A 17,241-nucleotide genomic window follows, 5' to 3' on the forward strand; every position below is an offset into this window, starting at 1 on the left:
CTGTCCATCATGGCCTCGTAACCATCTCTTCATAACATAATTGGTTTCATCAATCAGCTGGTGTGCAGTCTGGCGCAATATGGCAGCTGTCACATCATCTAGGTGGATGCTGCACACTGGTGTTGGATGAAATTCCTTCCCAAAAAATGTGTGAAGCACTTGTAAATGTAAGGAATTAAATTATTATGACAAATTTTTTTTTTGTGCAAAGTAACGTAAAAGTGTGATTTTTATTTACAAGTGCTTCACACATTTTTTGGGAAGGAATGTCATCCAACACCAGTGTGCAGCATTAAATTATTATGACAATTTTTTTTTTTGTGCAAAGTAACGTAAAAGTGTGATTTTTATTTATGTATTTTTAGATTAGGCGTAAGATTGACTAGGATTTTACAGTATGAAAAGATAAACCAATCAGAAATATTCAGTACTCAACATTAGAAATGGATCAAAAAAAGTTTATCAAAATTAACCTAAGACATAAATGGAAAAACAAAAGCAATATATTTAAATCCTGAGTCACTTAAAATAAATAAAAAGCAACTAAACACTTTAATATGTTTATTTTTTAAAAATGTAATGTGAAAGTATGTGTAATTTTTATGTATTTATTTATTTTTAGATAAGGCGTAAGATCAACATTTAAAGTAGGTCATCACTTTTCTTCAAAGTTGTCCTACACTTATTCTTGTCTATTGACAATTTTGAAAAATGTTTTGATCCACATCAAGCGCTGACTACTGTATTACTCATTTACACCCCATTCAATAGTTTAAGGCCAAATACAATGAAAGGTTTTGATCCACTTATGTGCACATGTACGTATTCATCCATCCATCCTATTGAAACTCATTCAAAAACTAGGTCAAAATAGCCTTTATTTGGTGAGTTTGTCACATATTAGGGTTAACATGTTTATAACCTGTGTGTGTTATTCAGGCCATTGACGGCTTAATTCAGAATAAGCTGTAATTGAAGCAACAAGTTTGGGGGTTTAACTAGTAGTCTTCATACAGTTCACTAATGCTAATATATTCAGGTTAAACAAATCGCTAAACTCTCAAGATTGGATTTGATTTCATCACACAAAATCCGTAATGCTCTTTTAAGATATTTGGATCGGTTGACTTCAATAAGAAAAACCTAAAAGTCAATCAAACCCGAGTTTCTCCTGCATTTGGTCTTCCTTTATTTTGGTACACAAAATCTGGAGCGCTTTTTAAATGACCGAAAAGAAAGCCTTTAACGAGAAAATAAAAAACTTTGAGGCATACCGCGAGACTTCACCCATATCCAGAAGCAAATATTACTTGAATATCTTTAACTAGAGAAAGCCCGAATGTCCATTTGCATTAGAAAGAGTGGCGTAAGGAACCATTAAGATGAAATCCGACAGGATAATATACTTCCAAGAGAATGTTCTAGAAAACTGATGGTAAACTACTGCATTTATTCTGTGCTGGGGGAAAAAAAAACGGGAGTAATAATCCTCAGTAGCACACATGTCCGTAATCCTAGGGGCCATTTGTAGGTTTAAACCCAAATAATCAACAATATACAAGAGTTTCCTATGAAACGTGTTAAAAGATGTTTAAAATTAGTGATCATCATGGAAAAATTACGTTCACTCACACAAAGAGCATTGTTTTCATCCTTCCTTTTTTTTCATTTGTGAAACAAAAGTATTTCATAGCAACATCGGCTCTTAAGCCGCCGCTTGTTTCAGACTTTACAGTGGTTTTGCCGATTTGAGGCTTGGTAAAGGGCTGAAAGTAGCCTGTTCCTCAGACATACGGTGCAACCCAACAAGTGCAGTGAAAAGTAAAAAGATATATATGAAATAATCTGTCGCCGTCGCCGAAATCCTCCAGCTGCATGACCTCCTTACACGTCTCCTTTCACTTTGCAGAAATCAAAAAAGTTAATAAAATGCAAGGGAACAACGTAACAATAATAATATACATGATAAATTACAATCCATTCAGATTTAAATGAACTGTCACTTCCAAAAAGTACTTTCCGAAAGTTGTGTGTAATAATAATAATAATAATAATAAACAACGCAATGATTGGATTTCATTACAAAAAAGGGTCAACAGCATGTACAACTGAAACGCCCCTGTACAACTTCCGACTTCCGTGTCTTTTAAGTTATCCTCGAACCAAATTTAGAAAGAAAACAAATTAAAACCAAAATGAACAACATGGTAAGAAAGTTAGTATAAGGGCCTCAAGCTAACAGCAGAATCTGATGGGATGTCCTCAGGGCGTCCTGCTTCAAGACGGAGGCTGCAGCGGCGCTGATCTTCTCCAGCTCGACTACAGTGACACGTGGAAAGGAGAAGGAGGGGAAAAGCTGGAGGAAGGGATAAAGGATGGCGTTTGGGTAGCAGAGCGAAGGGGGAGAGGATCAGAAAAGGAGGAGGAGGAGGAGGGGGTCTGGGGCTACACACTTGTCAGGTATTGTTAGTCCACTGGCCGCTTTTCGCCGTGTTTCTTTGTAAACTCTTCTGCGTTCTTAAAGAATTTTTTACGGTCTTTTGAGTATTCTTCTGCTAGGTCGGCCCTCAGAGGGTGTTCTGGCTGTGGGTCGTTCACCAGGGCGATGAGCGACTGGATTACTGGAGAAGAGAGAGAGAGAGGAAAGAATGTACATTATCACCGGTCACTGCAAAAACATATTAACATTCCAGTGGAGATCGCTGCAGGGGACTACAACGTTCAAGGGTATTGGGACACTTCTGTTTTGTTTTACTTCCTGTGACTATCTTCAGTTTGCATGGTTCCTTTTACAGCATTGATAATGTAACTTAATCAAAATACAGTCAAATAGATTGATTAAATTCACATGGGCGTTAGCGTCAATGCTTCCTATTCACTTTAAATGGGTGATATAAAGCGTTGGCTAACGTGGATCCGTCGGCACTGCGTCAGTGGTGTTACACATTGCAGAAGTTGGGAATTTTTCAACTTTACAAGTGCCAATGAAAGCGTCAGCCAATCAAATCGCTTTATGCAAATACCCCACCTCAGACAGTAGCCAATTGTGGTCTAATTTCATTGGCTGACGGTGCTATGATGATCGTGTTAGCGCCAAGCTTCAGACACGCCCTCTGTCAAGTGTTAAAAGTCCTGTGAAGTGCTTTAAAAAGAGCAGTTTTATTCGATGTTTGACGCAATTTCAACCTTAACACGAAGAGTGGGTGGGATATGGTGTAGCTCCTCCCCTTTTTAAAAACCAGCCAATAGCGTTTTGCTTTATCACAGTTCTGCCAGTGAGATCAAAATGTGAAAGCGCATCAAATGTGAAGCGTCTTGAAGGGGGCAGGGCATTTCAAATACTAAGAGCATTTAATTGGTCAAGATTTGACGAGGAACTGAAAAACATTGATCCATTCAGGCGGAAGTGACAAACTGCAGGCTTTAAATGTTTACAATGTTTCCTCTAGGATTTTTTCCAGCTGTGGCGGCAGGCCTTATACACAGATCTATGGCTTTATTTCACTGACAAATGTCGGGAGTGCATTATTACAAATCGAGATCACATTAATGTAATACGAGCATGTAAATCTCTTTGCTTGAGCCGATTTCCTCTGTTCGTGCACAAAACTTCTTGCACACCCTCAAATATACGCTGCTCAAGTGCAGATTTTCTTGTGCGCTCTCAAATAAACAATGCTGAAGTGTGAGTTAGTGCGTTTATGTAACAAGTATGTCTTCAAGATTTATTAAATTGGCTAGGAATATTTATGAATGTCTCCAGTAGACTTACAGAGTGGCATTATTAATAGGCGTCATGAAGTAAAGTGAAACGGCTGTAAACTCCAGCAAGATAAAGTCATTGTATGCAGAACCACAGAATTTTGTCTAAAAAGAAAAGTATAATTCTGGAAGCTGTGTTCATCTTAACTGAAAGCTACGTTGTTGTTTGCTAGGCTCAAGCATCACACACCTGTCAGCCAGTATGTCACCTTTAAGGGTTAAACAAATAACACAGCTCTACTACGGTTACAGAAAAGTTTGCGCTGTTATAATTCACTTACCTTTTAATACGTTTTGGTTAGATTGTAACCCACTATTTAAAAAAAAAAAAATAATAATGAAAAAACGTAAAAAAAAAATGCTATTTAAAAAAAACAACAACAAATATTTTGAATGAGAAGCTGTAATGTAGGCGTGGCGGGAGGAATTTTTGTGTGGCGCCCGCCATGGAACAACGAATGTAGTGAAAACCATGGATTATATCGGTTTCACATCTTCTTAACGCAAATTGTCACTGTTTCGGAGCGCACTAGCTTATAGATATCCTAAAAAAACAACAATACTGATACTGACATTTAAAAAACTTTATTTTAATATCATGGAACCTTTTAACACTGACAGCCCGAGTGAATGCACAGTAAAAGGCCGATCACACTGAACATGCTTTTCCATGCTGGGAATGCAAGGTGGACCGTACTGCCTTTTTTTTTTTTAAAGTGTGCTGCACTTTTTATGTTGCTAGGCAACCACTAAATCAGTTGCGTGTTGTGCATCAGTGCTGCTGTTGATATTGTTATAATTGTAAAATTTTATAACTTTGTGATATTCACAATTTGTGAAGTCATACAGCTCCAGATAACTCTAAACAGCGAGCACTAGTCTCTGCTCCATCTTTAAAAGTTTCCGGAGTCGTCTTGACAACACTGCTGTTAGCTCAACAGAAACCCCGCCTCTGTTCTCATCAAAAGACATGACTGAAGTAGCGTGGTTGTTCCACAGAGAATTACCTTTTTTTTTCAACTGCAGGCGCACAGAGCACAATGGCAAAAATGCCTTAAATGCTCGCAGCCATTAGAAAACCATTAAAATACGGCGCCTCTCAATGCAGAAAACGTGTTCGCTGTGATCAAGGCCTTAAGCATTCATTTAGTTTTGTCAGGTGTAAAACAAGTTGAAAGGCAAGCATTGTGAGGAGCAGCAAATGCAGACAATTCTTTGATAATACTGTGGCAAAATAAATGTTTGTATTTTAAGACATGACACAGAACAATGTAGTTTAATGTTGTGCTTCTTGTCCTGTGTGAGACCTACTTTATATTGCATCTCAATCAGGCAGTGAAGATGACTGATTTTAAACAAAACAGAACTCAAATGTGGGGAGTTTATAATGGCATGACAGTTCAGCGGAATCTTACACATCGTAATTTGTAATTTTACATGTATAATTTGTAATTCTGAAGAAAAAAAAAATTTCACAAATGAGCTCTGAAATATTAGATAAAATGCAGAAGTTGCCTTTTTTTGTAGTAAATATTCTAGAGACACCATCCATGTGTTTTGGGCAAAAGGTTAAAGGGAAAGTTCACCCCAAAAATGAAAATATGCACACAATTTACTCTTCCTCAAACTTTCTGTTGAGCACACACACAAAACAATAATAATATTTATATATTAAAAAGTGTGGGAAGCCAGTAGACATTGAGATCCATTGAAGGAGAAAAATACAATTTAATTCATTGGTTACAGGTTTCCAACATTCTTCAAAATATCTCCTTTTGCGTTCAACAGAAGAAAGAAACTCAAAAAGGTTTAAAAGAAGTAGAGAGAGAATAAATGATGATGGAATGTTCATTTTTGGGTGAATAATCACTTTGAGACTACAACTTAGGGTTTCTACATTTAAATTTAAGACTTTAAGGACATTTTTAAGACCATTATGAATGAAATTTTAGACTCAAAGGAATTTTTCAAATGGCCCAGAGGGAAAAGATTTTCATTTGCCCATTCAAAAAATATTTATTACCTTAAAAAAAACAATAATACATTAATAATAAAAATATTTAAGATTTAATTTCTTAGCAAAATATTTTAAATATAAAAAAACTACTTGCATCCATAAGATTTAAGAACTACAACACAATATTTCAGTAAATTTAAGACTTTGAGGCCTAAAATTTGGATTTTGACATTTTAAGACCCCACAGAAAGCCTGATAATTACAAGAATGGCCATATCTGTCAGTCTGACTGTTCATACAAGACTGTACCAAATAGAAATTAAGGGTCATATTTACATTCAAAGCTTCTATTGAGATTTTAGACTTAAGCTTTAAATGTCTGTCTTCATATTTTATGAAAAAATTACAACCTTTTTTGTAATATAATAATATAATTTGTAATATATTTGTGTTAAAAAAATCTAGTAATTAAGTTACTAGATTGCTTGAGAAGGTGCACACCGCACTTGGTCCAGCAAGTGGGAGGGAAACCTCAGTGGAAATGTTGTTTTGAAAGTTTAAAAGACTTTTTGCAAAAAGTGACTCAAATATTTAAAGGCATGGGAAAAATTTTCAGATGCTGAAATGGCCATTAAATACAGAAATACTAAGAACTCATAATGTTAGAATGAAATATACATACATTTTGGAAAAGAGAGGGTGCTTTAGTTATATCTGTTTTATTTTAAAGTTATTACATTACAAAATAAACGGACTAAATGACTGCTTCTGTAGTTCTAGTGTTAAAAGTGCTAGTTTATACAGGAAAGAAAATGGAAACATTTGTTGCAAAACATGATACAAAAACTAAACTTCATTTAAAGGGCTGTATATACTAAGTTAAGAGACAGTTCACCCAAAAAAGAAAATTCCCACTATGTATTCTACTAATCAAGTGGTTGCACACCTTTATGAGCTTCTTTCTTCCAATGAACGCAAAAGATAATAAAAAAAGAGCTGAAAACCTGTAACTCGAAAAATAGATACTATGCAAGTTACAAGTTGTACTCAACAGAAGAAAAGGTCAAACAGGATCAGAATAAGGGTGAGTAAATGATGACAATTTTTATTTTTGAGTGAACTATACGTTTAAGTACTGCATGAGTTAAACTTCTAGAAATAAATGGGGTTTTCTGAAGAAATGGGTGACGTCATGAGAATGCAGTAGAACAACCACATATATGTTAAAAGAACTCATCTAACCAAACGATAACAGATAACATCAATATTATACACAAGCAACAATAGCAGTCTACCATTCAACTATGATGGGTTCAGAATGATTTGGGTTTCTGAAAAATCACAAATTTCAAATTACACATTAATGTAAAGCTGAATTTAAGATCATTACACCAGTCTTCAGCGTCATATAATCGTTCAGAATGCATTCAAGTGAGCTGATTTGCTGCTCAACACTTTTCATTATAAAGGTTTAGAATACAAGAGCAGCTTAATATTTTTATGACTCTTGGATATTTATTCATTTGAAAAAGACGTCTTCTATGACATTATAAATATCTGTACTGTCACCAATAATCAATTTAATGCATCCCTGATGAATATAAATTAGTTGATTTATTTTAACTCAAACTATATATATACACATCTCAATTATTCTGTAATGTATACACTTCCTGACAAAAGTCTTGTTCTCAGTTGTAAGACCAACAAATAATGACTTCTAGTTGATCATTTAGAAAAGTGGCAGAAGGTAGATTTTTCTGATGCATCGTCTGTTGAACTGCATCCCAATCATCACAAACACTGCATAAGACCTACTGGAACCCACATGGACCCAAGATTCTCATAGATATCAGTCAAGTTTGGTGAAGGAAAAATCATGGTTTGGGTTTACATTCAGTGAGGAGGTGTGCGAGAGATCTGAAAAGTGAATGGCAACATCAACAGCCTGAGGTAGAGACATTTGTGCTGCCCGTTACATAAACCACAAGAGAGGGCAAATTCTTCAGCATAGCGCTCCTCCTCATACTTCAGCCTCCACATCAAAGTTCCTGAAAGCAAAGAAGGTCAAGGTGCTCCAGGATTGGCCAGCCCAGTCATCAGACATGAATATTTTGAGCATGTATGGGGATAAGATGGAGGAGGCATTGAAGATGAATCCAAAGTCTTGATGAACTCTGGGAGTCCTGCAAGAACGCTTGCTTTTCCATTCCAGATGACTTTATTAATAAGTTATTTGAGTCATTGCAGAGATGTATGGATGCAGTCCTCCAAGCTCATGGGAGTCATACACAATATTAATTCTTTTTCCACTGCATCATGACTTTATATTCTACACTGTACATTATTTCTGTTGAGTGACAAAACTTTTGTCTAAGCAAAGTCAGACCTTACTGTCCTAATTAAATAATTAAAAATCAAGGCATGATCATATTTTATTTTGGTAAAATAAGCGTAATCTAGAGGCCTTTGCCTTTCATATAAGCCAGTGGTTCTCAAACTGTGGTATGTGTACCACTAGTGGTACGCAGGCTTCCTTCTAGTGGTACGCAGGGGAATGAAATATGTACATGCTACACACATTTAAAAATTTATCAAAAATGATGTATATAATATGCCATATATGACATATAGCCTATATTTCCGAGATAAACTGCCACGTTTTTTTAACTGTGCAGAATTTCAGCTGCTTTACTGGGTCTACTATGCTATTGTATTTCAATACTGCTCATTTTGGTGGTACTTGGAGAGACAATTTTTTTCTAAGGTGGTACTTGATGCAAAAAGTTTCAGAACCACTGATATAAGCCACTTCTGATACCAAATGATCATGTAGAAGTTATTATTTGTTGTTTCTAAAACTTGGATAGGTGACAAGACCTTCTCACATTGTGTATATTCTCATTTTTTCAGTTCCAAAAATTTTAGTGAGATAAAAGAGAACTACATAACATACCGTCTCTTAAATTAAAAACGTCTTATTTATATGATGTGTTGGTAGTTTACCACAAAGCAGTCTCTCCAGGATTTTACAGGAATTTGTTTTATTATATTTCTGTCGCAGCCTCCCTCATAACTTACAGCACTAAATTCTTGTGTTTTGCTGTGAAAATACACAAATCTTGTAAACATATTCTTTTTTTATCTTGAGAATCATTGGACTTATCCTGGAGGGACTGAAAAGGCTGTTGCCTACTTTACAAACAGATAGTGGATACAAACATCATCTCAAAGCTATTTATTCATGATTTCTACACAGGGAAATGAGGACAGGACTGAGCTTTAGTAAAGTCTGCCTCGTGTGTTTGTTTCAGGCTTACCTTGGTCAGTTTTGGTGGCTGGTTTCCAGTTCTCTGCACTAATGACAGGCAGGCAGACCTGTCCCTTCTCGTCAATGTTGGGGTGGTAGATCTTCGTTTTGAACGTGATCTTGGGTGGTTTGAAAGGGTATTCTGCAGGGAAGATGATCTCGATCCTGAATGCCCCTTTGTCGTATGGAGGGTTGTCCTGTGAGACAAGAATGTACATGAGGTGATCACAAGTCAGTCTATCCTGTACGCGAATACAAACAAATCAATTATGAGAACATGATACTAGATCAAATCTGACATCATAACATTTCTGGATACTCTATAGGTCCAATGGGGCAAATATTGGGCCAAATATGCCACCCAAAAAACAGGAATTACTGGTAAATCTAGTACTGTTACTTATAATAGGTTACTTTGGTTATTTTATAGCAAAGTAGGATAACCATAAGATATAACTGCTGTCATTTGAATCAACCGCATTAATAAACACATGACAACATTAGGAGTTCATCTTATAATTTTCCTTAAAAATAAAGTATGTAATGATGCAATTTCTTTGTCACGGCTTAGAATGCTATCATATAAATATGTAGCGAGCATATGTAGTGTAAGAAGCCACATCATTCTAGGGCTATGCAATTAATCGAAAATCCGATTTCGATTATGGCTTCTAACGATTATGAAAAACCATTAATCGAAAAACCATTAAACCAATCATAAACGCTTGTTGTATCATATACCAAAAGCGCAAAAGACCACGTGCTTATGTGTGTGTGCAACACACGCACACACATAAGCAAGCGGTCAGCCCTCGGTCTCCTTCGCACACTGAGACGAGCAGAGGAGCGCAGACATCTAAAGTCTTCTTAACATGAGCGCTTTATTGGTCAAATAGGTGTCAAAACGCGGTGGTTAGTGATTATTCATATTAACCCTCATTTGCGTGATAAACAAACGAGTTGAGAATCAAAAGACACGTGAAGGAGAAACCATTAAAGTGACGGTAAAAAAGGCGGCAGCATTTCGCACTATTAATCAAACGACGAGAACATCCCTTACTGCTCTTGACTGAAGGATTTTTGTAGCTAAAGTGTTTTTCTTAGTGTGAAGATGCTTAAATCACAGTTTGTTTAATATTTTTATTCTATTGTATTTATTTCTCTTTCCTTTGCAGGGTGGAAAATAACTATATATATACAGTTGAAGTCAGAATTATTAGTCCTCCAGAATATTAGCAACCCTTTCCCCCCAATTTCTGTTTAATGAAAAGAAGTTTTTTTTTTAAAACTTATTTCTGAACACAATAGTTTTGATATATCATGTGTAATTACTGATTTCTTTTATCTTTGCCATGATGACAGTACATAACATTTTACTAGATGTTTTTTAAAATACAAGCATTCAGATTAAAGTGCAACTCAAAGGCTTAATTAGAGTAATGATACAAGTCATTGTATAACAGTAGTTTCTTCTGCAGACAATCAAAAAATATATTGCTTAAGGGGGCTAATAATATTGACCTTAAAATGGGTTTTAAAATATTTAGGCCTGCTTTTATTCTAGCTAAAATAAAACAAATAAGACTTTCTCCGAAAGAAAAAAAATATTAGAGGAAATACTGTTAATATTCCTTGCTTTGTTTAACATAATTTGGGAAAAAGTTATAAAAAAAAAAAAAAGAATTCTCAGGAGCGCTAATAATTTTGACTTCAACTGATAACCGTTTTGAATAATCGTGATTACAATTATGACCAAAATAATCGTGATTAAGATTTTTTCCAAAATCGAGCAGCCCTACATCATTCCACAGAAGACTTGATCCAAAAACTTGACTCGACCTATAAGGTAACTTGAGTAAAGACATCATATGTGGTATTTGCATGTGCATTCAAGTTTAACTTTAGCATCATTTACTACAAAAGGCTGTAGTTCGCCCAGAAGCTACGCAAACAGCTGTCAGTATCGCAGAATGATTATTTGCAATTTGACTATTGCATGCAATATTTTGCATAGTTTGACAGAACCATGGCTCTGTGTAGTAAACACTGCACCAAGTGAACACACGTGCTGGAGATTCACAGGTGATTGCTGAGCCGGCGGCTTTAAAGAATATTGTAAACGACAACAGCTATGTTTCCATCCAAATATGCGAATAAACTGTGCGCAAAACTGGATTATCGCATAAAAGTTGTGCGAATAAAGCATCATTTCCATCCAACGAGTCAAAGCGAACAAAATAGTCACTTCCTGATTAACTGGCGCAAAATATCAACAGTAAAAACTGCATTTGCTGCAGTAATAGAAGCTGCATCAATCTTTTCTAAATGAATGCACCTCCGAAGACAATTCTGACAAGCAGTGAGCGTGCAGTGGCGTTTGAAGGAGCACAGGCGCTCTTGATTCTGGTGGTCATTAATAATATAATAACATTAATACTGAAATGGTAAGGCATTTTTTAATGACCAAAACAACATTTCAGATGTTTTATTATGTGCTCAGCCTGACGTTTTATCCATTCACACACATTTTAAGCGTCACATGATCTCTTTAAACAAAATCACATGACCTTTTTTAATGCGCATGCTGGAGTTTGTGCAGTAAAAGTGTTTCCATCGAAGTTTATGCGCATCTTTTCTTATCGAATAAAAAGTTTATCCTACCCAGTTAGGCGCATACGTTTTTTATGCGCATTTTCAAAATTTATGCGCATCATGGCGTTTCCATCAACTGTTTTTTATGTGCATTTGCAAAATGCGCATAAAATAGGTGGATGGAAACATAGCTAATGGCATGCTATTTATCATCCAGCCATGGTACAATAAATCACAGTTTACTATAGTAAAAACTAAAGTATACTACAATATTTAATATAGTTTATTATGGTTAATACTACAGTAAGCTGTAGCACAGTGGTTTCCAATCTTTTTTTTTTTGCCTAAGACCGCCTTTTCCCCTGGAAAATATTGTAAGGCCCCCCACCATATTTAATAATAGTATCATTCACTTAAGTTTGCAGTAGGTATGTCCAAAAAAGACAGTTTGTTTATTCCTATATCTAGACATGTTTGTGCACAAAAAATATCCTAATGTAAAATTTAAAAGCAAAACATTAGTAGGCCATTTGTATTGGGTACATATTGGGTTTTGGGATGAGTCGTCTGCAAATGTCTTATTAATTTGGATGGCCTCATGCATTCGTCAGCAAGAACTTATAGTGGCTGGGTCATTTGGTTTGAGCAAATGAAATAAAACCATAGTTCAGGTAACTATCTTGGTGTTTCCAGTATTGCTAGCGCTGTGACCCAAAACGTTTGGAGCTTCCTCCCCTGGGTCCAGTATGCTTGGGTCAGTACCATCATCTGCTGAAGGCGAATCAGTGAGAATGTCTTTTTTTGTGGAGTACGAATTACAAATTTGTTCATTTTTTGGTCAGCAGGGGATAAAATGAACCAAGGCAACATGATCAATCTCCTTATTGTTCACAGCTAAAAATTTAAATATGACTCGACAACCCACAGAGCTTGCTGGGGTCCCTTTGTGGGCCGGGACCCCACTGTTAGGATGAAATCAATATGCTGCATCTGACCCTATTGCTATGTCTTTAATCTAATGCAGGGGTGGCCAGACTTGGTCCTGGAGGGCCGGTGTCTTGCTGAGTTTAGCTTCAACTTCCCTTAACACAGGGGTCACCAATCTCGGTCCTGGAGGGCCGATGTCCCTGCAGGATTTAGCTCCAACTTGCCTCAACACACCTGCCTGGATGTTTCAATTATACCAAGTAAGATCTTGATTAGCTTGTTTAAGTGTGTTTGATTAGGGTTGGAGCTAAATTCCCTCCAGGAACAAGTTTGGTGACCACTGACTTAACACATCTGTCTAGAAGTTTCTAGCATACCTAGAAAGAGCTTGATAAGCTGGTTTAGGTGTATTTAATTGAGGTTAGAAATGTAGCATATGGATAAAATATGCTTACTCTAATATTTTTATAAAATGAATTTGACTTTTGGAAAATAACTTAGTGACCCCACCTCATTATCCTGCGACCCCTCGAGGGGTTCCAACCCCACTATGGAAACAACTGATTTAGAGCATTTAGACCAGGGGTGCTCAATCCTGTTCCTGGAGATCTACCTTCCTGCAGATTTCAGTTGCTACCCATACCAAACACACCTGAACCAATTAATTAGGACCTGAACACCACTTGACAATAACAGGCAGGTGTGTTTGATATGGGTAGCAACTGAAATCTGCAGGAAGGTGGCTCTCCAGGAACAGGGTTGGCCACCCCTGATTTAGACTATGATAAAGAGTCATTTAAATTAAGCATTTTGCTAAAACATTAATACCGTGTTGTCTAAAAGTTCTATATGAATGTAAATGAGCATTGCAATATTTTTATTCTGACCATTTGACGAGAAAGAAAACACTCTAAACAACAATATTTTGCTTTTAAATTTGAAAGAAATGTCATCAGACGATTTTCTTAAAGCTGTGTTTTACGTATTTAGAAAGAAACCATTCCCTGTCTCTAAACATTATACATAGGGGAAGATGAACATATTGTAAATACTTACTGGAACAATAAGGCCTTGCCATGTCAATATGTTTGATTCATCAACTTGAATGTTACGGAAGTTTTTCATCCCAGACTTGCGGATTTCTTCAAGTTCCTGATAAAAACAAACAAAGAAACAGAAGAGTTGTAAAGAAAGATGAATTTGACACTATCTGTGTGTTGTTCACAACTTTTACTTGTGGAATTGAGACTTCAGATTAGGGATGGCTGACATGAAACTGATGTGTCGAGATCCCGAAGCGCAAGTGTTTCGAAACACTGCACCGAAGCATGATCCGAAACACCTAAGTCACGTGATTAAAGCGTTTCTAAACACCTGGTCACGTGACTAAAGCGATTCAAAGCATCGATCGGTTTAGAAGCGTTTCAAGACCTGGCGAATCTGCATCTAACTGCCAGGGTCAGTGACAACTCCTGTTTCATATGGCCTAGCGGACTGTGCGTGTGCACGTTGTTAGAATGCTTCCAGTGACTTTTGGGTTTGAATCCTGACTTGTACAAATACTCCAAAATCATGGTTTTATGCATTTTAATCATGTTTCTGTTCTATGGTGTAGCCTAAATAGGATACAGCTGTGGATACGCCATCAATATAGCATCATTTTTGTAACACTGTAAAACAATAATAAATATTTTTACAGTACTGTGATGGTTGGGTTTGGGAAGACGTAAATGAAATACAATAAATGGGAAATTTAATGAATAATATTAATAATTCTTGATAACTTCTGGCCACAACTGTGTCTGATCTAACAACAACCCTGTTTTAAGACCAAAACAAGACATATTTATTCACAAAGTTTATTCGGATGTCAGACCAATGTTGAAACAAAACGATACAAGAACAAAGCATTACCAACTGGTATTAAAGCATTTCAAAAGCCTGGATTCGAACCTACTAATCCCGCATGGAAGTCAGAAACCTTAACCGCTCAACTAAATCTCTTGAAGGTGAACATTTACAAAGTGGGTTTTAATACCTCTATTTGCTGAAATGTTCTTGCTGAAGCTGTTTCAGTGCAATTTTTAAAAATGACCACTAGGTGTCACCGTAAAGTGGGGTTTCAAAACGTTTCGAAGCTTCGACACATTTGCTTCGACTGTTTCAGTGTTTCATGAAGCATCGATTTGCCCACCACTACTTCAGAGGGTTAATCCATGCTATCCTAAACACTTTATAAAACATTAACCATTCAGCATTTATAAAGTAATTAAGAAAAATTTACCAAAATAAATCTTCTACAGAGATCTATATTACGGTGAAGAGTCCATTCCCAAGAGAAACGTGAGCTAGGTCTTGACCTGAGTCAGAGAAATTCCCCCTTCCTCAGCAGCTTACTGTAAATAACTGACCTGAACTACAAGTGAGTGTGCTTTAATACAACAAACCACACCTTACTTCTCTAAGGCACCACACGGCAGTATATACTCAACTCAAACTACTGCTGCTATTACATGGCCTGGTAATGATCTCTTGAACTCACGTGAACTAATGAATATTTTTAGAACTGTATAATCTGTCAGCTATTTTTGGGATTACCTAAAATAACAGACAACAGCCAAATTAAACACACACACACACACAGAAAATTAAACACACCCACAGAGAAAATTAAACACACACACGCCTGAACGATCCACTATCCAAAATATTGTATACAGGTATTTTGTCTTCATCTACTGTGTTAAACTGCTTTGAGACATACACACAAAGCTATGGCAAGAAATTAAGACACTGTTTGGAAATTCACAGTTTCTCTGGTTTTACAATTTATATTTATGCATTAAATTATATTTTATTTTGTTGTAGAATACAGATGACATTTCTTCACATTTGTTATTCTAATCTGATTTTAAATGAAATTTGTTTTGACATTAGGAAGAAATGTTTTCAGACCTCTACAGAATAAAAATTTTACCTAAACATAACTAGTTTACCAGAGAAAATTCATTTTCAAGAAATCTCTTAATTTTCCATAGCTGTGTGTGTCATATAATTTACATAAATGACATGACTCCTGGGCATTTTCCATGTACAGCAGTCAAATATGATTCATTGATAAATTTAATTCGATAATTTACATTTTTAGTGCAATAATCTCACCTGTCTATGACATTGCTGTAAACTTACTTTCCAGAAATACTCTCACTTACTGTGCGTTTTTTTTTATATATACACTATACGGATATATGTATATACACAGATTTGTTTATATTATACATGGGACGATAACCAAGGTATCAATACCACTAAAATTTTCTGTTATACCATTCCCAAGCTATTTGTAAGGTTTTTTGAGGATTTTTTTATTGTAAAAAAATCTGTGTTTTTGAAACTAATGCAAAAAACAGAGATCAATGATTTATTTTAACTTTTTAGCCTGCCGTGTTTACTGTTCCAACATATTAGGAACGTTTCTTAAAATAAAATAGACTGTGTTCGATAGGGATTTATTTTGTTTGTTTGTTTTACCCAGACATTTGAAAATAAATAAATATTTTAGAGCAGAAATCTTGATACCGTGAAACCGTGGTATTTTTATTTCAGGTTAGCATACTGACAAAAACTTATCTGAAATAATACCATACATATAAGTATAAAAAAGTTTACTGTCCTGTTAAGATCACATATTTCCTTCTAATGCCACAGAGATGACTGACATTTACAACCTCACATCCAATAAGGAAGTAAACTCGTTTATATGATAACTGAGGCAAAGTCAACCAACTTCTCATTTACAACCGAAAACTTCGAATATACGACAGTCCAGTGACTTTAATTACAAAACAGACTGACAAAACACACCTTTGTGCGAAAAACACAAGTAATTCACGTCTTATGAATGAAACTATTTCGACAAGACGGAAGTATATAAAGCGAAAGCTTGTTGTGAAGACACTTACGGTTTCGTTTTTTAATAGGGGCGTTACTGCAGAAAACAACCTGAAACTTAACAGGAATGCCTCAATTAAGTATTTGCTTAAACAGTTGTTTAATTGTATGCTTAAAGTGTGAAGTAGCAGGCGGTTTCAGCTTATTTGACAGATCTAGCCGGTTTGGCTCTTCCGAGTAGTCTCTCACGTCATCACAGCGGCATTAAAATCAGCAATATTCGCTATGAATGACATACACATGCTTAAAATAGCAGCTTAATCTTAAATTATTCTAGTAAAATGATTCAGATTTGTTTGAATCAACCGAATCCGCTGTGACGGAACTCATCGCATTAGACTCCTACACGTTATATTCCTGTCATTTACTCACGGTCAATGAATGAAGAGACAGGTTAAGACACTGAAGCCTACTATTACATGCTATTTGCCCATCTGCCTCCACGATCTCGACCCCAAAAACCTGTTGTTGAGTCCCGCGGCCTCCACCGGCGCTTTCCTCCTTCATGTTTGGAAACGCGGAGCGAGCCGAGTCATCGAGTAAGAGAACCGCCTGTACTAACGCAGATTAAGCTTAAACAAACGTCCGAATCGCCCTTTCGATTAGAGAAACTTCATGTTTAACCATCCATCGCGTCGTCGTGAGCGATTAGTAATTATTTACGATTAAAAAAGTATTAGGTTTGGACGTCTACCTTGTGTAGTCTCCTGCTCGCCGCCATCTTGAATCTTTCAACTTCTAC

The 17,241-nt window shown here is 36.1% G+C and overlaps 2 protein-coding genes across 12 annotated transcripts in view; one reads left to right on the forward strand and one right to left on the reverse strand.

The window, feature by feature from the left end:
- ydjc (YdjC chitooligosaccharide deacetylase homolog) overlaps positions 1–1,943 on the forward strand; it is a 61,791-nt gene extending 59,848 nt beyond the window's left edge. For 6 of the 10 annotated variants that reach the window (XR_015490468.1, XR_015490467.1, XR_015490471.1 and 3 more), the window contains one exon: positions 378–1,943. The gene's annotated coding sequence lies outside the window, so the exon portion shown is untranslated. The remainder of the gene's footprint in view (positions 1–377) is intronic. The other 4 variants (XR_015490455.1, XR_015490457.1, XR_015490458.1 and 1 more) reach the window with 2 other exon arrangements.
- ube2l3b (ubiquitin-conjugating enzyme E2L 3b) lies at positions 862–17,239 on the reverse strand. 2 transcript variants are annotated; one of them, XM_087251257.1, is made up of 4 exons: positions 17,194–17,239; positions 13,605–13,700; positions 9,040–9,226; positions 862–2,621 (listed from the first exon to the last, which is right to left on the reverse strand). In XM_087251257.1, the coding sequence occupies exons 1-4, from the start codon at positions 17,218–17,220 to the stop codon at positions 2,467–2,469; spliced, it is 465 nt and encodes a 154-aa protein (XP_087107383.1). In that variant the 5' UTR covers positions 17,221–17,239; the 3' UTR covers positions 862–2,466. The 2 variants fall into 2 exon arrangements, with proteins under 2 accessions (XP_087107383.1, NP_001076266.2); NM_001082797.2 differs by having other exon boundaries at positions 2,307–2,621; positions 16,872–17,195.
- Positions 17,240–17,241: the final 2 nt, after the last annotated feature.

Source organism: Danio rerio, chromosome 5 (assembly GCF_052040795.2).
Source record: "Danio rerio strain M-AB ecotype USA chromosome 5, GRCz13ab, whole genome shotgun sequence".
In the NCBI taxonomy this organism is placed as follows: Eukaryota; Metazoa; Chordata; class Actinopteri; order Cypriniformes; family Danionidae; genus Danio; species Danio rerio.

Coding starts and splice junctions, on each gene's coding strand:
- ube2l3b (NM_001082797.2), bottom strand. CDS start 17,006: ATGAAGGAGGAAAGCGCCGGTGGAGGCCGCGGGACTCAACAACAGGTT. Junction 9,227..13,604: donor GGCAAGGCCTTATTGTTCCA/GTAAGTATTTAC, acceptor CTTGTCTCACAG/GACAACCCTCCATACGACAA. Junction 2,622..9,039: donor AGCCACCAAAACTGACCAAG/GTAAGCCTGAAA, acceptor TCTCTTCTCCAG/TAATCCAGTCGCTCATCGCC.